This window comes from Culex quinquefasciatus, chromosome 3, assembly GCF_015732765.1.
Source record: "Culex quinquefasciatus strain JHB chromosome 3, VPISU_Cqui_1.0_pri_paternal, whole genome shotgun sequence".
Classification (NCBI taxonomy): Eukaryota; Metazoa; Arthropoda; class Insecta; order Diptera; family Culicidae; genus Culex; species Culex quinquefasciatus.
Genome location: NC_051863.1, coordinates 117,994,880 through 118,016,777, shown reverse-complemented (window position 1 = coordinate 118,016,777; position 21,898 = coordinate 117,994,880). Strand labels below are relative to the sequence as shown.

General features: G+C 38.5%; 2 protein-coding genes across 2 annotated transcripts in view; both read left to right on the top strand.

Moving 5' to 3' along the window:
• LOC6035621 overlaps window positions 1-21,898 on the top strand; it is a 720,799-nt gene that overhangs the window by 66,971 nt on the left and 631,930 nt on the right.
• Window positions 9,884-11,413, top strand: LOC119769504 (galactose-specific lectin nattectin-like). Its single transcript, XM_038262198.1, has one exon. It carries the CDS (start codon window positions 11,039-11,041, stop codon window positions 11,363-11,365), a length of 327 nt encoding a protein of 108 aa, XP_038118126.1. The 5' UTR covers window positions 9,884-11,038; the 3' UTR covers window positions 11,366-11,413.

Here is a 21,898-nt window from a genome sequence, read left to right as displayed (position 1 = left end):
CTTTTTTTAATTCCTAACCTCAAAATCACAATTCTCTCAGCTAAAATTACATCAATTTGAATATTACATCGTCGTAAAATCGAGTTTTGTAAAATTCAATGCATCAATAAATGTCTTGCTGGAGTCATGTAATTTTCAAATCTGATGTAAATTTGCGTCAGATATGACGCTCCAGTTATGTGCATCAATTTAACAGAATATTACACGATTATTTTTTGGTGTGTATCAAAAATTACAATTTTGGATGATAAAAATGGATAAAATGGACAATATTTATGCGTAAATATCTCAGGCATCAACCCTCAACCAACCCTCTTAAACAAAAATTGTCCACTTTTTTGCCATATATTCCCTGCAAAACCTTATTTGTCAACCCTCAAATATTAGAACATAAAGCAGTGCAACCCGGCCTTTGAAAACTTTTACATATTATACCAAAATTACTCAACCTATTCCAACTTTTTTGGTTTGTCCTTGCTCCTAGGCCATTACTAGTACAAGCCTTATCACTTGAATTGCCGTTTTCACTTTATATCCGAAGAAAATGTGATTTTTAAAGAGGTGTCCAAATTACCCCAAACTCCCCTAACTGTTGAAAATAATTCTGAGAAATTTTAAAATAATCTACGACATATTCATGGAGACAGTTTCAAGGAGTCACCTGCAGTTCTGGTGATTCCTGTGATTCTGGTGATTGAAATCAAATTCAAGTTAGAGACTTACTAATGGTAAATAATATGTTTTTTTTTTCTATTTTCGTGATAACCTAAGTCAACCCAAAAATAGAAACTGTAGTTGGGCTCGAATAAAAATGGAAAAACTACAAATCCCAAATTGAATAATGAATGAATGTTGAATACAAACACACACCCGCCATTTTTTGGTGCTTTCTTCTAATCCTTCAGCGGATCCAGCTGAAAAAAAACTTGTTGTCTAAAATTATCGGATTTGTCGGGAAATTGAACAAAAGGAAGATTCACAAGAATGATCCGCTGAAATTAAATTTCTCAAACACCAGAGAGGTTAAATTGGATTCCGAGTATCCAAAGAAAATGCGAAAAGTTTAATTATGTAACGCAGCTTGCGAAACGGACAAGAATTTCTCTCTAATCGAATTTATCGATTTGCTCTCGATTTGAACAAAAAAGCTTGGCCAAATTCAAATCTCAGGAAAAAAAAACTATGTCGGTAGCTTTGGCAAACATTTGCAGCAAGTTGTAAACTTGAAAGGTGCCATGTTACTGTGGGTCCCGCGTGCTTGAACATGTAACTTACCCCATTCGCCACCAGCTTATTGATTAGCCGGGCCCAGACCTACGTACGACTGACGAAGAGAGTTGCGCTAGTCCTTGAAATTAAAATAAAATGCATGTTAAAGGCTTTTTTTGCCGGCTTTGAGCAGCAGTGGCCAGCGACCAGCGTGTGGTAATTTTACCTCAATTCCGCGGAGAACTCATGTGAGTCGTGTGGCTGGACAGTGCTGGAAATGACGTAATCAAATGAAATGGAAATCATTACGGCTGGGAATCGGTATCGTTATCAAGATCCTCGCCGACATACATTTGCACTGCAGCGCGGTAAAGTAACATGCAGAGCAGAGTTGGAATGTACTTTTTTTTGCTGACGTTAGGGGAAATCGATGGTCTAGATAGAAATGGGTCAAGTTTTTGTGACCATTTGATGATAGTTTTGTTTAACAGGATTAAAATATTTTTGTAAAGTAAATGATTTAAACACAAAAGGAGATGAAAACAAAGGCTAAAAAGACACTCTAATTAAATCCCACAAAAGTCAACAACCTCGAAGTGAACGACCACGTTGCAATGATCCTCATTTCCATGTTACCAAAAACCACACTGAAAAGCCAACGAAACTTGTCGGGGAGGGCTCTTCCAATGATGATTTATGGTCTCGTAAAGGCAGGTCCTGGTTTTGCCACCCAAAAAACACAACCCTATTAAAACCAACTGACCCACAAACAGAAAAAGAGGTGTCAACGCTATAAATGCAAATTTATGGTTTTATAATTTTGCTCGGTATTGCATGTTTGGTTTTGCAGTCGGATCCGCCCCAAAATTCCGGGCTGCGAACTGACGTAACTTTACTCGACTGTGTAGCATCGTCCCAGTAGGAGGGCCACACCACCACAAGTACCAGCAAGAGGAGACAAGATTAAAATGTTGCACGCCATGGAAAACTTTATCGTCCCCAGGATTCACTGCGATGTCGGACGACGTCGTCTAGTCTGGGTGAACTGGGTGGACTCCACGGGGAGACTTGTGAGACATTAATCCTAGGAGGAGCTGTTTTCCAGCAGCGACTCTGCAGCTCACCTTTTTCTGCGAGAGACACCGCGGTCAGGTAGCGCCATGTTCTGCGGGAAAGTTGGTTCTTTTTGAAACTAGAGATGTCTATTTTGTATCTGTTACAAAATTTGATTTTTCTGTGTAAAGATGCATTTGATCTTAGTTCATTTGAAATTATAGGCAGTAAGTTTGTTTTCAATTTTTAGATAAACAATATTTTTCAAAAATTACAAGGATGGCTAAGTGACAAATGCTTCATTTGCATATAGAAAAGACCCTAGCCCATAACCACATGGTACTTTAAAGTCTGGAAACGTAAGCAATATGCCCCAGGACAGGCAGGGCTCGGAAGCGCAAATGGGACGACCCGCCCCAGACAGGGAAATAAATTTTACTTTTGAGTCCCGCTTATGGTTTAGTTTTATACTGTTGCCTTGTTCGCCAAAGCTTTCCCAAAAGAGTAGAGCAAAGGCTGCGACAAGGGACGGCATGACCTACCGTAGGAGATACTTAGTTGCGGAGTTTGTTGTTAAAAAAGAGTTTCCTTATTTATGAAAAAATCAATGTAGAGTATTCTGATTATTCTTTGTTTATGAGTCCGTTGCAAATTTTTTTCAAAGTTTATGTCGCCGGGGGCAAAACAAATCTTTTTTCGAGAAACTTCAAAATTTTAATGAAAATTGAAGTTTAATCAACTCAAACCAGTTAAAATGCATTTTCCCGCGCTTATAATCATATTTAGCATGTTTGAACTCCTTTGAAAACATTTCAAATTTTCATGAAATACCAATGTACAGTCTCACGAAAAGTTTTTTTTTGCGAAAAAAGAAATTCCGTCAATACCTCGATATTTTCAAAACTAATGATTGGAAAGCAACCGTACGCATGTAAAATGCATTTTAAAATACTTTTTTCATCGAAATTTCAGGCTTGTAGGCTTGTAATTTAAATTTTTTCGATTATCTTTGTTTTTTTTTTGTAGTATTGGGCATGTTTTTCCGCCTCCTACCATTCCTTTTATCCTTTTTTAATTTTTCATGTTTTTGCAGTCACTTTTAAAAAAATTTGCTTATTTTTTCACATTTTCTGCTATATAATGGCACAATTATCATATTAAATGCCAAAAATGCGTAGAGGCATAGTCTGGGACACTTTAAAAATAACTGCATGCTTCTTTTTACTTAAAATTAAGAAAATGTTGTTAAAAATCACAACCAAAGTAGAAACATCAAAAAAATAATATTTTTTTGAAACATTGGCAAAGTCACATAAAACAAGTCAAACTAACAACCCAAAAATGTTAAGAGTTCTTCTTCCGAATGCTTTTTTAAGATCAAAAATAGGTTGAAAAACTAACTTAATCCACCTATGTGGTTGGTGCCTTCCTCACTCTTTTCCAACAATGGGTGATATGTGATATGATGGGTTTGGACACAAATTCCGTCTTATTTCGTTAAGTTCCGGAATACAAAAAAAAAACACACATATCACTCAAGGGCTCATAAGTTGCATCATAAGTGGTCAGAACTCGAGATAGGGTTGCCAGATCTTCAATGTTTTAGACTCGGCCTTTCAATTACCTTACCAACGATGGGTCGGATGATGGATCCGGACATTGTTTACATACATTTAAGTGAGATCCGGCTACAAAAAAAGTACATAAATATCACTTAAGTGGTCAGAACTCCAGACAAGGTTGCCAGATCTTCAATATTTTAGACTCATTGAAAAGGTCTTTCGATTACCCAACCAACGATGGGTCGGATGATGGATCCGGACATTGTTTACATACATTTAAGGAAGATCCGGCTACAAAAAAAGTGCATAAATATCACTTAAGTGGTCAGAACTCGAGACAGGGTTGCCAGATTATCAATTTTTTAGGCTCGTTGGAAAGGTCTTTTGACTACCTAACCAACGATGGGTCGGATGATGGATCCGGACATTGTTTACATACATTTAAGTGAGATCCAGCTACAAAAAAAGTGCATAAATATCACTAAAGTGGTCAGAACTCGAGACAGGGTTGCCAGATCTTCAATGATTTAGGCTCATTGGAAAGTTCTTTTGACTACCTAACCAACGATGGGTCGGATGATGGATCCGGACATTGTTTACATACATTTAAGTGAGATCCGGCTACAAAAAAAAGTGCATAAATATCACTTAAGTGGTCAGAACTCCAGACAAGGTTGCCAGATCTTCAATATTTTAGACTCATTGAAAAGGTCTTTCGATTAACCAACCAACGATGGGTCGGGTGATGGATCCGGACATTGTTTACATACATTTAAGTGAGATCCGGCTACAAAAAAAGTGCATAAATATCACTTAAGTGGTCAGAACTCGAGACAAGGTTGCCAGATCTTCAATATTTTTGACACTTTGAAAAGGTCTTTCGATTACCCAACCAACGATGGGTCGGATGATGGATCCGGACATTGTTTACATACATTTAAGTGAGATCCAGCTACAAAAAAAGTGCATAAATATCACTAAAGTGGTCAGAACTCGAGACAGGGTTGCCAGATCTTCAATGATTTAGGCTCATTGGAAAGTTCTTTTGACTACCTAACCAACGATGGGTCGGATGATGGATCCGGACATTGTTTACATACATTTAAGTGAGATCCGGCTACAAAAAAAGTGCATAAATATCACTTAAGTGGTCAGAACTCCAGACAAGGTTGCCAGATCTTCAATATTTTAGACTCATTGAAAAGGTCTTTCGATTACCCAACCAACGATGGGTCGGGTGATGGATCCGGACATTGTTTACATACATTTAAGTGAGATCCGGCTACAAAAAAAGTGCATAAATATCACTTAAGTGGTCAGAACTCGAGACAAGGTTGCCAGATCTTCAATATTTTTGACACTTTGAAAAGGTCTTTCGATTACCCAACCAACGATGGGTCGGATGATGGATCCGGACATTGTTTACATACATTTAAGTGAGATCCGGCTACAAAAAAGTGCATAAATATCACTTAAGTGGTCAGAACTCGAGACAGGGTTGCCAGATCTTCGATGTTGTGGACTCGTTGGAAAGGTCTCTTGATTACCTAACCAACGATGGGTTGAATTATGGATCCGGACAGTGTTTACATACATTTAAGCGAGATCCATCTACAAAAATAGTGCATAAATATCACTTAAGTGGTCAGAACTCGAGACAGGGTTACCAGATTATCAATGTTGTAGACTCGTTGGAAAGGTCTTTCGATTACCTAACCAACGATGGGTCGGATGATGGATCTGGACATTGTTTACATACATTTAAGTGAGATCCGGCTACAAAAAATTACATGAATATCACTAAAGTGGTTATAACTCGAGACAGGGTTGCCAGATTATCAATGTTTTGGACTCATTGGAAAGGTCTTTCAATTACCTAACTAACGATGTATAGCATGATGATGGTTGGCTCAGTTTACTGCCATTTATTCAACTTCTGAAAATATGCGAAAACACATTTTTATACATAACTTTTGAACTACTTATCGAAACTTCAAACAATTCAATAGCACCGTATGGGACCCTAAACCAAGTCGAATGCGACTGGTTTGGTCAAAATCGGTTCAGCCAGTGCTGAGAAAACTGCGAAACATTATTGGTCACATACACACACACATACACACACACATACACACACACACACATACACACACACACACATACACACACACATACACACACACATACACACAGACATTTGTTCAGTTTTCAATTCTGAGTCGATATGTATACATCAAGGTGGGTTTTTGAGCTTAAAATTAAAAGTTCAATTTTGGAGCAGGATTATAGCCTTACCTCAGTGAGGAAGGCAAAATTGATTTCAGGCGAATTTTTAGATCAAAGCCCGTCTAGAGGCGGGGTTAGATTTGAGAGGGTTAAATTTAAAAGATTGAAAAAAAAAATATTTTGGAAATCTGACTTATTCTGTACGTGTCAAAATTACAATCTCTGTTAGAAAATTCACATAAATTTTGTTTATTTGTCCATTCGAACTTTTGACTTATGATCTTTTGTCGAGCATCGATGATCTCTTCGACATTTTTTATTGCATTCTGGATTCAAGACTAACATTTTGAATGGGCATAATATTGAAAAAAAGACGTACAGTTGGGCTTTCTTCATCTTTTCAATCTTTTATGTGCCAAAATGCCGAAAACAATCCAATCCGATTTAAAATGCAAAATAAACGTCATTTGATGTACCTATTGATTGATGTAAAAGATTACGATTGATTGTGCAAGTTGTTTCCCTCATACCATTAGTATTTTAGTCATTCCCTCTTTTTAAAGGAATAATTTGAAGCGCAAAAAAAACAGCATATTTAGTAAGAATTTTATATTTTCGATTATTTTTTCTAATTAGGTTTGGATTTTTTTATTTTGTCAAGCGCCATGTCAAGCTCTTTATAAATATTTGCACCTTTTAGGGTTTTCATGACAGTCTTCACGGATATATAGTAAACTCTTTACTTGTTTATTGCATAATAAACATGGATTTCATTGTTCTTAGGACTCTATGCTGGCGCCACCACGGTCAGTTCAATATTTGCATATCGCTAAAATTTTTCTCCGTGTAAGAATCGATTATTCATTGAATAGGGAAGCGAACCTGTTGTTGTGTCTCCTTCAGCAGACAATTCCAGTCCACTGCGGTTGACACACTGTGTCATAATGTGACACACCGTCTTGTTCTTCCTCACGTTGAGCCAGATGGAACCGATACCCTCGTGCTGATTGAGGAACTTGTGTCAAGGAGACGGCACCGATTTGAGGTGAGTTCTCAAATATATTGGGCTTGAACAATCGCTGTGAAAATTTTGATATCATTAGAAAGAGCTCAGTCAGTTCCTTCTAGCCAACTCCTCACCGCCGATGGGTGGTCTCGTGCCATGGGGTCCTCATTGAACGTAAAAGTGCAGCTCAATAACGAAAACATAGAGACGCGGCTCCGATAGGTCGGTTAAACTGATGGAAGCAGATCGTTCGGGAGCGCGTGTTCTACGAGAAGCCACGAACTCTCTGCCCAAGACCCACAACACAGCAAAGATGGAAACACACTGATACACGTGTGCAGATACACTTCTTAATGTGAGTGCCAAAGGAACAGCGAAAATACACCCATTAACATATGTTAATTTCATAGTCTGCCCTCGCGCGCGTCATGATCGTACATCTTCATAGTCATGTCTCGTCTCCAAACTATCCCCACTAGACGACGTCGACGACGACGATGATGATGGTGGTCGATGCAGGAGCATTTAGCCAGCATTTAGGTAGCAGCATAGGAAGCTGGCAGCTCTCCCGGCAATCGCTGTTGACCCCGGTGTAAGTGCAACAAACATAAAAATTTATTAAATTTTCGTGATTGAATATTGATCGCTCCTCCTTCTGCTGCTGCTGGATCCTGCCAGTGGCAGTGCACCTAGGTTGAGGAAGAGTGTCGACACCCAGAACTGGACATCGGCATACGAGAGAATAAAGAGCCCGATTCGGTAGTAAAATGATACTGTGTGCGCACTGAGAGGATAAATGCCGAAATTACCGAGAGTACTTTACTCATGGGTTCATCTTTAAAAAAGTTCATCTACCAAAAAATAGTACCGGTCCCGAGACTCGAACCCCAGACCTTCGGCATATTGAACCGTGCCTTAGCCGCATGGGCCACCATGATTCGGTGACAAAGTGACGGTCATGTGTCCATATAAGCCACTCAATAGGATGAACTGTTCCAATGAACGAATGAACACGCGAGAGGACTTTACTCTTGCAAAATAGCGCTTTCCTCACGTTTCTTTTCGGACTATCCCCTCGTTCTTTAACTTTGGGTGTACCGTATGGGGAAGACTTCATCCTCTTCGGTGCAGCAGTGGTTTTTTGTTTGAAACAGAAACCGAAACTATCGCTACGAGCAAATCTGGTAGCCAGGAATTGTTGTGAGGAGCATCGATCCAGAAGGATGGTTTGTTTTAAGCACGTTGTTTTGAAAGCGATAAATGCACCCAAAATTAAGAATCGAGATAATCGTTCTCTCAAAATTTATTGAGGGCTCAGTGCCAAAATCGATAGAATAATGGTACCAACTCACAACATCACAACAAATGAGTTCATTCGTTAGTTGAATCAATAAATCTCCAACAAGTGTCATACATCGACTTCTGACTTCTCCATGGTCACCAAGCAGTGGTGGCCGAGGCAGCTAAGTCATTGGATTGGTTTGTCAAAGGTCTCTGGTTCGATTCCCGTTGTCGACACTTTTGGTTTTTTGTTTGAGGGATGAACTTTTTTTGCAAATGAACCTCGAGAGAATAGTTCTATCGCCCATCTCGAGCTGTGTTCTCTGCGTCCGTGAATGGTACCACTATTCTCTCGACTCGAGACCATCATTCTCTCGGACTAGCGCTGCCAGTTTTGGGTGTGTGTGCGAACATAAGGATTCCAGAAGGTCAATGATCTCAATGTAGCGTAATCATCCTTTTGAGATTAATTATGAATGTCTCAACAGTTTTTTCCATCAGTTCTTAGTTTTACAGACTGTAATGAAATCAAAAGATTCTTGCTTGTGTTTTTTTCGAAACTTTGAAAAAGCAATGAGTGTTAATATGACAGATGAAAATTAAACTTCAAAAAATATCTTCAAATCGACGCCGTCGTGCTATCTTGTCGCACCCACTATTTTGACGTTCCTAGAAAAACTCGTTGTAATGTATGACCTTGAATAAACAAAAACAAAAGCACGCAATGTAAACAATAACAAACACGTTTTGTTTGGCTGGCCATTATGTGCATTGCCCCGAAGTTTGGTTGAATTTGGTTGCCGGAGTCCCGAGTTATAATTACAAATGTTTACGGTAGCCTAACTTGTACGTGCGTCAAACGTGTTTGACTTGAAAACCCCTTTGACCAGTTGTTGCACTTACATAAATTTTCAGGGAGTGACAAGATATCCCGACAAGATTGGAACTCCTTTCATATGTAAAGTGACAAAAATGCTCGGAGTTTTTTCGGATTTCGTTGAGTATCTCAGGATTGAAATCGAATAATGGGGATCTGTGAAGGTCAAAATGTGAGGCATTGTGAGCTGCATTAAAAGGCGTTCTTAACGTTAATTGTTGTCAACTATGTTCAAGCTTGCCCGTGTTTGAAAGTTCTTTGAATACTGTGGTTACAAAGAATCCTTAGCTGAAGAATCTATGACATTTCCCCGAAACATTCCCGAAAATACATTTCCCCGAGTGCCACATCTCCGAATAGACACTTTCTCGAAATGTCATTAACCCGAAAATCATTTCCCCGAACAATCCATTTCTCCGAATGGCCACATCCCCGAATGGCGACTTCCCCTAAAACCAATTTCCCGAATGGCCACTTCCCCTAATTTTCCACATCCCCGAAAATCATTTTCCCGAATGACCATATCCCCGAACGCCACCTCCACAAACCCAGTCAGGCGGGTATGCCCGTTGCCCAGAACCACGCGGTTCTTCGTACGTCGATTTTGGGCCAAATTGAATTAAGAAAGCCAATTATGCAGCTCACAATGCCTCATCTTTTGACCTACATAGAAACCCAAAATTCGATTTCAATTCTGAGATATTCAATAAAAACCGAAAAATGTCGTCTCGAGCTAACTTGACACACTCTGAAAATTGCTGTAAGTGCGACATTTGGCCAAAGAGGTTTCAGATCAGAATGCGTTTGACACACGTACATACTACCGTGAACGGTTGTAATTATAACTCGGGACCTCAGCAACCAAATTCAAACAAATTTCAGGACAGTGCACAGAATGGTCAACCAAATAAAACGTGTTTGTTATTGTTTACATAGCGTGCTCCATTTTTCGTTAATTCAAGGTCAAACACTAACACGCGTTTTTCTCGGAATGTCAAAAAGCGAAAAACGACCTTTCTTGAAGTTTCCGCGTGGTTTATGAATGGCCTTCTACGGTTATCTGTTTTCTATTTTTTTCATATTTAAAAAACACACGTAGGAGAGTTTAATATTAAGGTCATACTTTTGTAAAAAATATTCCTAAAAAAAACAATTTAGTTTATATCTAAGTTAATATCATTCGGGAAAATTGAACTTTCGGGGAAATATCCATTCGGGTATGTGTGAATTCGGGAAAACGACTGTTCGGTAAAATGGCCATTCAGGTAAATGACATTCGGGGATATGGAATTTTCGGGAAAATGATTTTCGGGGATGTGAAAATTTCGGGAAAATGATTTTCGGGGAAATGGCACTTTCGGGGAAATGATTTTCGGGAATGTAAAATTTTCGGGGAAATGATTTTCAGGAATATAGGATTCGGGAATGTGGGATTCGGGAATAAGGGATAAAACCGTAGCTGAAATGTACTGCAATCGATTGTTTTGGTTGTGAATTTAGTCATGGTATCGATGAAAAATTGAAATTGATAAGCTTCTTGATAGCTCGTGTAGGTCAAAAGTGTGCAAACTACACTTCAAATTAGTGAATAAAAACTGCCAAATAGAAATGTTCCTTTTGCAAGTTGAATCTCTTGTTTTGATAGTGATGTCGTGGAATGTTGCACTTGACGCTCAAGATCCTCCTGCTCCAGAACCCTCCTCTTGGCGCTACTAAAAAACTAATGTGATTGCCGACGGAGTTTACTACAACAACTCAACTGGGCAACGATACATCGTAATCAACGACAAACGGGTCAACTTCTTCGAGGCCTGGCGTGCCTGTATGCACTTGGGGCTACGACTGGCCGCCGTCAATAGCAGGGAGGATAATTTGGCCCTTTTGGTAGCTCTCCAGCACGTTGGACCACATCAGCAGGGGCCTTGGTACATTGCTGGAACCGATTTGGGTGAGGACGGAAAGTACGTTTGGATAACTACCGATCAGAGCGTCGGATTCGGAACGGGCTACTCCAATTGGGGCCCAGATCAGCCCGACAACTACCTGGGCGGAGAGCATTGCATCGAAGTTGGTGCGTTCAAGGGATCTCATTGGAATGACGTCGACTGTAATACCAACAGGGCGTATATTTGTGAACGGATTGACAATTGAAATTTGATGACATATCTTGCCTTTGACGTTTCGAGAAATTTGGTTGAATTTAGTTGCAGAAGTCAAGAGTTAAAATAAAAAAAATCAAATTATTCGCTCTACAGCATTGCCTTGGCGTTCTCGATTGCGAAATTCCTACTCGAAACTAAGTGTCCGAAGGTTTGATTGTTGAGGCAATTGCAAACCTCTTTTTACACCTTAGCTTCCATCCACCCCGGGATTCAAACTGACGACATTTGGATTGTTAGTCCAACTGCCTACCAGTGACAGGACCGAGACAGGACCCAGGGAGACGACTCCTACCACCTGGACTGATCTAACGATCTAACCTTTTTAGGTTAGTCCGGGGCCAACATTTACTTCCCGTCCGACGGAAGGCGTTATCAGACAAATCTCGTCTCGAAAAATGCCACCGGGACCTTCTGGGATCGAACCCAGGCCGACTGGGTGAGAGGCAACCACGCTTACCCTTCCACCATGGTCCCGGCTATCAAGTGTTAAAATATAATATGTAAACAGTATATCTCAGGATTTAAATTGAATTTTGGGGATCTGTGAAGACCAAAAGGTGAGGCATTGAAAGCGTCTTGGCGTCTTTTACTTTTTTTCCCAAAAATTGACGTGTGACAAGATACCACGATCACGACGATATGTAAAGTCCCGTCGATATCTTCCACCATCATCAGCCGCAGATCAACTGCAGTAGGTCCACAGATCCACAGAGTACTCCGTGGTAGATCGGTTACATCGACAGTGCTCCAGCAACAGCATTTCAGGAAAGAAATCCAAGCGCGACTTTTATCGTGTGATCGTTACTGCTAACGATAAAGTATTACATGAGTGGTATCTGTCCAGGTAGAGGGCATGCCGAACATCGATATGAGCAGGTCGCAATAAACGGCAACTATGACGTCCGAATGGTGTCCAACGGCGATCGTCATAACGAAACCAACTATAATATGCGAAGAAATTAAATTACTTACTTTTATGCGCGTGCGCGATACCTTCCCCGTCGAGGAACATCTTAGAGTGTAGGAGATCGAGGAGGGGAGTAATGCCAACTGGTGGCCATTATTGTTATTATTATTGTCGCTGTCATATTATTGAAGACGAGAGCGCCACGAGCTCGCGAGCAATGGTAAGATTGTCACTTTCAAGCATCACGATCGGGTTCGGGGAGTGGAGAGCTGCGGATGTATTGAATGGATTTGAATAAATGGTTGTTTGCTTGTTGGCAGTGGTTGTCAAACAACAAACAACAAACAATAACCAACAAACAACAAACAACAAACAACAAACAACAAACAACAAACAACAAACAACAAACAACAAACAACAAACAACAAACAACAAACAACAAACAACAAACAACAAACAACAAACAACAAACAACAAACAACAAACAACAAACAACAAACAACAAATAACAAACAACAAACAACAAACAACAAACAACAAACAACAAACAACAAACAACAAACAACAAACAACAAACAACAAACAACAAACAACAAACAACAAACAACAAACAACAAACAACAAACAACAAACAACAAACAACAAACAACAAACAACAAACAACAAACAACAAACAACAAACAACAAACAACAAACAACAAACAACAAACAACAAACAACAAACAACAAACAACAAACAACAAACAACAAACAACAAACAACAAACAACAAACAACAAACAACAAACAACAAACAACAAACAACAAACAACAAACAACAAACAACAAACAACAAACAACAAACAACAAACAACAAACAACAAACAACAAACAACAAACAACAAACAACAAACAACAAACAACAAACAACAAACAACAAACAACAAACAACAAACAACAAACAACAAACAACAAACAACAAACAACAAACAACAAACAACAAACAACAAACAACAAACAACAAACAACAAACAACAAACAACAAACAACAAACAACAAACAACAAACAACAAACAACAAACAACAAACAACAAACAACAAACAACAAACAACAAACAACAAACAACAAACAACAAACAACAAACAACAAACAACAAACAACAAACAACAAACAACAAACAACAAACAACAAACAACAAACAACAAACAACAAACAACAAACAACAAACAACAAACAACAAACAACAAACAACAAACAACAAACAACAAACAACAAACAACAAACAACAAACAACAAACAACAAACAACAAACAACAAACAACAAACAACAAACAACAAACAACAAACAACAAACAACAAACAACAAACAACAAACAACAAACAACAAACAACAAACAACAAACAACAAACAACAAACAACAAACAACAAACAACAAACAACAAACAACAAACAACAAACAACAAACAACAAACAACAAACAACAAACAACAACAACAAACAACAAACAACAAACAACAAACAACAAACAACAAACAACAAACAATATAGTTTTTAGCGCAAATTGACGACCACTGCAAACCTGTACCAATATCAATAATCCCGCCTATTTGAATGTACTATTTCGCGCCCAACAAACCTCTTGGATCAGCTGGTAGAGCTTAAACAAGGGCCGATGTGGTCTCTCTCCTTGCACTGGAACGCACCAAAGCTGGCTTCCAAATTTGGACATCCGGAAATTGGTACCCTTCCTGCACCGCAATAGACCCACAATAGGAACGTGCGAAGCCTAATTGGACGGCACGGACTAATGTGCGTGTGCAATACCGCTCTCGCCCGACGTTTGGAGTCTGCGCGCGAATTGCCATTGCAGAATCATGTCAAGTTCTTGCAGCCACCGCTGACTGGGTTTCGTGGCGACAACCCACGCAAACGTGACCACCTTTCATCCCGCGCCGAGTGACAACGCCGACACCCGCGAGCGCTCCAGCCTAGCGAGAGTGTCACAAATTTCATGTTGTAGCCGGCACCAGTGTTTACACCGGGTTCTACACAACAAGACACTTTCCGGCTTTTGCGAAAGGGGGAAAAGATCCCGGCCGCCGTCGTCATTTGGAGTGCTCAGTCCCAGGTGCTCAAACTGCATGCCAAGGTTTCGCGAGCTGGAGGTGGCGTGGCCGTGGAGATTATCTAAATTGGGTGCTGCCGATTTTGCGCGTTTACCCTTTGGCGGGCGCTCCAAGGAAATTCTAAGGGAAACAGATTTATTTGGAGAAAAAAAAAGTTTGAATTGATCATTGAACGTTAAAAACTTTACAAGCTCTCTAGAATCCCTCTTCTAACAATGTTCCTTGTTCTAGTGGTCATGACTGTAACATAACAACCTTCAAAAATTTTGTTTGATCTTTATTGTGACAATCATAGTAAATTTCTGGGATTTTTGTGATCTTTTCGAAAAAAGTTAAAGTTGGTTATGTCACAGACATGACCAATATGACAAAGTACTTTGCAAAGCTCTTCAAAAATGATTACTTTTTTATAATTTTGCCAATTTCAAAAATAATGTATTAATTCCAGGTTCGTGAAAATGCAAAATACGTAAACTCAATTCGAATTTACAATAAAATTGATGTTCGATTCTGTCGAGAATCGCCTCCCCAAAACATTAGACCATTGAGCGTTCCTAAACACTGTCGACACCGCACCAGAGTGCCGTCGGACGGCGTGCCGGCCGTGACGTGGATCGGAAATCGTGATAGAAATGTAATGAACGATTTGTTTATTTTATTATTACTTTTGAATAATAATTAAATTAAATTAATTCAATACAAGCGAGATTGGTGGACGGGTGGCTGCTGCTCGACATTTCCAAACTGTTCTGGAAAAAAAAGACGCTGACGGAATGACCTACCGGCGGTCGATTCCGAAGCCTCTTGATAATTGATCCCGATTTTGTCAAAGTGCCACAAATTGGCACGTTTCGCGGAGGGCCTTTTGCAGGAGTGATCACGAACTGCGCCGAGTGTTGATTCCGAGAGTAATTCCGCGGAAATGTGCTAGAAGGTAGAAGGGGGTGTTGTTGAGAAGGTGTTTTAGCAACCTCTCCATTCACAGAAGTGTACCTTCGACACAATCGTCGGAAACAGCAATTAGTAGCTACCTTCGGTTGTTTGAATTGGGCTGGTTTGTTGAACGCCTTTCATGGTCAACACTTTCGATTTCTATTCTTGGAGCCGCAGGACATTGCGGACATGATTCGGACCGGTTGTGAAATAAGGGCGTTTACTAGGTTATGGTTGATTGTAGAGTTGTTTACAGGAGCAGAACAAGAACTGATTTATGTGGGTTGATTAAGAATTCATGCTTTTAAATTGTACTGTTTCAAGACTCGTTCACATTAACAAAAAAACTGATTTGAGCAAGGAAGCGTAATATTTCTTTATCAATATCTAAAATTGTTCACTATTGATGCTAAGTATTATGTATATTATATTAATATGTGTCCACAACACAGTTTTTTAAATATATTTTTGGCCTCGTTCAAAATTTGTTCTTAACAAGGCCGTTACAAATATTTTTTGAAGTTTATGTCCCTCGGCTCTGACCAAAGTCGAGGGGGGGAGCAAAAAAAAATAATTGAGATTATAAGCCTTGGTTTTAACATTTGGATGTATAGATATGGACTACACTGAAAAAAAAAATACTACTAAATACGGGCCAAACATTCAATATTACGCCCATTTGAAATGTTATTCTTGATTTAAATGTTTTAAAAATATTATTTTCGAAAAGATCGGAAAATTTCACGAATAATTCATGTTTTGACATTGTAAATCGGACCATTAGTTGCTGAGATATCGACATTAGAAAATGGTGGGTTGTTTGAAGGAGACTTAGAAAACATCAATTTTCCTGTTTTTTAACCTTTGCATAGCAATATCTCAGCAACTATGGGTCGTATCAACAATGTTCAATAAAGCAAAATAGGGTAGAGGATCCAGTTTTCGCCCACCTACTGGATTTAATCTGTATTTAGCAAATTTAAACCATTTTTTGGTTGAATTTATTGTGCAGGTTTACTTATTCATTTATTTCTAGTACTAATTGAAACTTTCCTTATGAATTTATATTGTTTATTAGGTATTTATAAGCTTTTCAGAAAAAGCCTTACTGCAGCTGCCATATTTTTGTCAATTTTGACTACAGCGGGTGATAATGTTAATGAGGGAAAACAACTCATTTTGTCCGAAAATAATGTAAATGAATAATTCATTACTTTACAGGATGTCTGAATTTCATGAGAATCTATTAATTTACCTGTTTGAAACGTTTATCAAAGGTTATTTCAATAAAATAATATGGGCGATTTCTGGGGTCATGAAAAAAACATGCGATCCAATTTTCGTCCAGGGCGAAATCAAGTATTGTGTTTTCAAATTTTATCTAGAACCAGTTTTCGTTTACCATAAAATATTATCTAATCGCAGCGAAATGTGCTTGAAAATATATTTGTAACATTCTAGATTATTTTTTAAAGGTTAAATAATCATTTTTATTACTTTCATTCATTAGGGAGTTTTGGATTAAACATCAGTTCAAAAATTAACCTATGCTAAGATATGGGACACCTAGTTCAAATGTAGTAAAAGTTTACTGGTACAGAGGAGAACATATTAAGCAGAGGATGGAAAAGTAGTTACATATGTGCTTTAATAGTTTCATTAAGAGGTACTCGAAGTTTTATATTAAGTCAATTCGGGAGCGAATGACACATAGGGCTTAAGCTCCCCTAACAAAATCAACAACAACATGGAGCTAATTGTAACTGTGTGCCCTTTTCTTGGGTGAATAGGGACATGAGTTCTATGACTAATTTTGATTTGGTCATATTTTTTTAGTTAGAGTGAGTACATGTTTTGGTTTTAGTTAGAATATACAAGGGTAATTCTCCGCCAACTCACACAGCAGTTGCCCCGACCCCTCTTCGATTTGCGTGAAACTTTGTCCTAAGGGGTAACTTTTGTCCCTGATCACGAATCCGAGGTCCGTTTTTTGATATCTCGTGACGGAGGGGCGGTACGACCCCTTCCATTTTTGAACATGCGAAAAAAGAGGTGTTTTTCAATAATTTGCAGCCTGAAACGGTGATGAGATAGAAATTTGGTGTCAAAGGGACTTTTATGTAAAATTAGACGCCCGATTTGATGGCGTACTCAGAATTCCGAAAAAACGTATTTTTCATCGAAAAAAACACTAAAAAAGTTTTAAAAATTCTCCCATTTTCCGTTACTCGACTGTAAAAAATTATGGAACATGTCATTTTATGGGAAATTTAATGTACTTTTCGAATCTACATTGACCCAGAAGGGTCATTTTTTCATTTAGAACAAAATTTTTCATTTTACAATTTCGTGTTTTTTCTAACTTTGCAGGGTTATTTTTTAGAGTGTAACAATGTTCTACAAAGTTGTAGAGCAGACAATTACAAAAATTTTGATACATAGACATAAGGGGTTTGCTTATAATCATCACGAGTTATCGCGATTTTACGAAAAAAAGTTTTGAAAAAGTTACTTTTGGCGTTTCTCTTTGTTTCGTCGTCCGTGTCTGTCGCGGGTGACCATGAACGGCCATGATCGATGACGACCAACTGAGCAATTTGATATAAGTAAAACAAAAAAGTAAATGTTTCCCAGTTCCTGAGGGGAACACCCTTGAAGAGTATCGGGGCCGGCATTTACAAAGCGGATTCAGTGGCAATTTCATTCTCAACTTAATGTTAACATGTTAAGGTTAATGTTAGCATTCCAAAGGTCGCCTCCCTAAGGTGTCGTGATAAGGTTCAGTTTGTGACGATACACTACCTTCCCTTTACTAAGCAATCGAATCCAGAAGAGAAACGATACTTGATATACCATTCCATTTAAAAAGCGTTTTTGAGAATTGCAGAAAATGTTGTTAGCAACTTGTTGCAAAACTTGATTTTTACACAACTCGCCGTATTTATCCAACTCAGTTAACTTCGTTGGATAAATGTTCGACTTGAGCTGAAAAAAACTTCTTTTTTTGCAACTTGTTGCATAAGCTGCTAGTTTGAAAAGTTTAGAAAATTTCTTACGAACAAAAAGCAATAAAAAAATTTCGTTCGCTACCGTGCTGAAAAATCAGCAGATTCTGTCTATTTAAGTAATTATTGAAGTGTTCAAAATGAGATTGCCTGAAAGTTTTCACAAATAAGGGAGTGCTTCAAATAACAGTGAAGCAGAGTCGAAATTCAAGAAGAAAATTGTGAAGAACAGAAAAAATAGTGAGAATAAGCAGTATCCAACTAAATTTTCCTGGCATGGCAATCACGGTGAATTTGACGAAGTTTGAAGTGCTGAAATACAGGAAATTCTTTTTTAATCAATTGTGTTCATATCTTACTAGAAAACTTTTGGTTGCGGTAAGTGTCTTTATTTGGATCTCGAGCCGGTTTGCTGTTATGGAAATTATTCATCAGAAAGAATTAATGCCGTGATGGAAATCAGTGGCTCAAATCAAGAGCAAACGACGGTTGCCTTCTCGGCCATTTTTTGTAGCTTAGAATTTGACCTTAATTGCCTGGAAAAGTGAGATTATTTAATGTAGTATTTAATTCAATTAAAAGCATTACCTTTTTGACCAAGTTCGCAACATAGGGGAACTATACCCTTTCTCAGCCTATTTCTATTATCGGCCTATCAGCACTTTGATCATGAATTACAGCTTTAATAAAGTGTTTTCGATTGTTCCTAAGTAATAAATAGCTCAAATAAAAGTGAGCAAGCAACTCTCCATTGTTGATGTGCCTGAAAATGCTGATTAAATAGCAGAAAACTGCAATAGTGATGAGAATTGGTCGAACGGCTTAGACTGATTAAAATGGGTATATTTCCCCTAGTTTCGTACCTTATGGCATCGTTTAATTTTGCAGAAACATTTTATCGTCCGCAATTTTGGAACTAGAACTTTAATACAAAGTTCACTTACGAATGAGACAACGCTCACAATTAGGCCAAAACACCAAGCCATCCAAGCTGGAGTAATGTCAGAGAAAAACAATGCATCCATGGTCTTTGCGACGCGTAATCTGTGAGTACTTCCGTCCAGCGTTTGCCAGTATTCAAAGAGTCCACTTTCGAGGATAAACGAAAAAGTAAGGCTTAAGATGTTTAGAAAGGGGCTTCGATAAGCCAGATTAATCGTTAAGTGATTCATTGACAGAGGTTCACGTAGCACTGTGTAACGGTGCATGCGTTGGTTGTTGTCGTAATAATAAGAAGCTACGAATTCAGCTACATTTTTTGTAGCAATGTAAGCATGTTCCATGTCCATATCAATGATCGATTCCAAGCTATCGACTACTATACCACCGATCAAACTGTGATTCGTTGCACTAGGATAGCTCAACAAATTCACTTTGATTTTGATTCCGGAATCAATCAACTCTTGCAACGTGTTGATTTGTCGGGTTGCCGGCTTTCTGATCATCATTGATTGCAGTTTGGTTTCGTAGGCACAAGTTGTGAAGAAGATCAATACAATCAACGATAGTAGAGCTATCTTTTCCCATCGTCTAGCTTTATGTAGATTATATCGTTCGAATCCACACACAACTAACAGGATTGGATCATTTCGAAGAAGCGATGGAAACAGCAATTTCAACAATTCCGCTAAACCAAGAAGTGATCCTAGCAGTAACCAAACACCCCATTGAAACGGAAAAAAGAACAACTGCACGATTGTTAGTTGGGATCTGGGCACTAAAATTGTTTCGTAATACATTAGCGATGTTAAAAGGCGGTTAAAACCAAATCTGTTATAGTTGTCTAAAACGTAAAATGTTAAATCAATATCGATTCGTTTAGTATCAAAATGCCTGAGAAAGCATGGGTCGCTAAAATCGTTTGCCCTGTTGCCACAGGGATGATAAGACTTCCAGACAGTGGTGTTCATGAGCAAAGCGGTTTCTTTTGACCATAAATATAAAGGTGAATCGTTTATAATTTTTTTTCGTCCCGCGATCTTCAGCCGTCTTCCGTGCATATTGTGAATCATAGAACTGATGAACACCTCAGTTGGAGCTCCCAAATAATTCAGCTGAACTCGTTTAACTATATCAACGGCCCACATTCGGCGATGCTTCTCGTCCAAATAAACAACATTGTAGTAATTTAAATTTCTTAAAATCTCATCACATTTTAGAAAATCCTTTGATTCTGTATCGACAAGCACAAGTATCTTAGTACTAGGACTCATAAATTCCATCACGTTGTTGAAATAGTAATAGTTGAATCTTTTAGATAGTTGGTTGGCCTCAAGCACAATCAGCATTTTCTCAGTACTCCACTGGTCAATACGAACAATAGGGGCGTATGTTAAAAATATTTCCTTTGATACAAACTCAAGCTCCGGCGCCTGAAGAACCTTCTCGAGGCTAGTATTTTTGGAAAATCGGTAAAATACACAACTTGGTACACCAGATTCGGTGGCTGCTAGGTAATTAATTACTGAAACAATGTATTTGGTAGGTTGTGACGAGGTGCTTCCAGTTCTAACAAATAAAATTAGGACCACAAATATTGCCAGTAACCATCCAGAAGAAGCCATTTTAGAAGCACAACGCTCAGGGTTTTTGTTATTCTCGCAATGAAAACTGTTATTATTTTACACCACAACAAACTTAGCTTATATGTACCTTCAAACACTTTAGATGATTGAAATTTGATACAAAAACGGAAAGGGTTCGTTCAAAAATTACGTCAATGAGTAGGGGGAAGGAAAGGGGGTGGGGTTCTTTAGTCTTTTACAGCCCATGTTAAGGTATGGGAAAAGTGTGTGACATGGGGGAGGGGGAGTCAGAAATCTCTAAAATCTCAGGACGTAATATCTGAAAACCCCTAAGAGGATCAATTGCTAATAAATCAGTAGAAAGATTTGCATTTTTTCATTAAAACCTGCCAATAATGGATACTACCGTCATATGGGGTGAAACGACACAAATGGAGTTAATTGGGACGGCTGTTTTAGCCTAATCACTGCGTAATATTTTGATACTAGTTTTTTCATCAGTATAAATCTAGGTGCAGAATAGTGGTTTGCAAAGCGGACTCAATTTAGAACAGTCAAAGCGTAACCAATTTACTGTTTGCTAAATGATACCAAGAAGTGGCAAGTATTGTAATCGATTAACAATTTATTTTGTCAGGATTTAAAAAATGACTCGAGCTTTTGAGGTATTCGAAGTCAACAAATCTTAAGATACCAAAATACATAATCTCGGAACTTTTATTCGGTTGTTTTCTGGTTCACAAAATTCAACCCACTTCTGACGCAATTTTTCGTCACGTGGAAAATAAAAAAAAGCATCTTTTGGCCGCCCATCGTTTTGTCTACGAACAAAAAATGCGCGAAGCATTTATTTTTTTAGCGAAAACTGTAACATCAACAGATCCAAAATGTTTCAAAACAAGTCACTTCAGCAGCAAAAACTATGTCACGCTTGAGCTTGAACAAAGCCTTCTACTTGTAGTAGTGAGGAGCAGTTCGACGTCGTCGTGTTATCTTGTCGCACCCGCCATTTTGACGTTCCGAGAAAAACGCGTTTTAATGTTTGA

Bases quoted from the DNA above. Each gene is read 5' to 3' on its own strand.
- LOC119769504 (XM_038262198.1), top strand. From the start codon at position 11,039: ATGCACTTGGGGCTACGACTGGCCGCCGTCAATAGCAGGGAGGATAAT.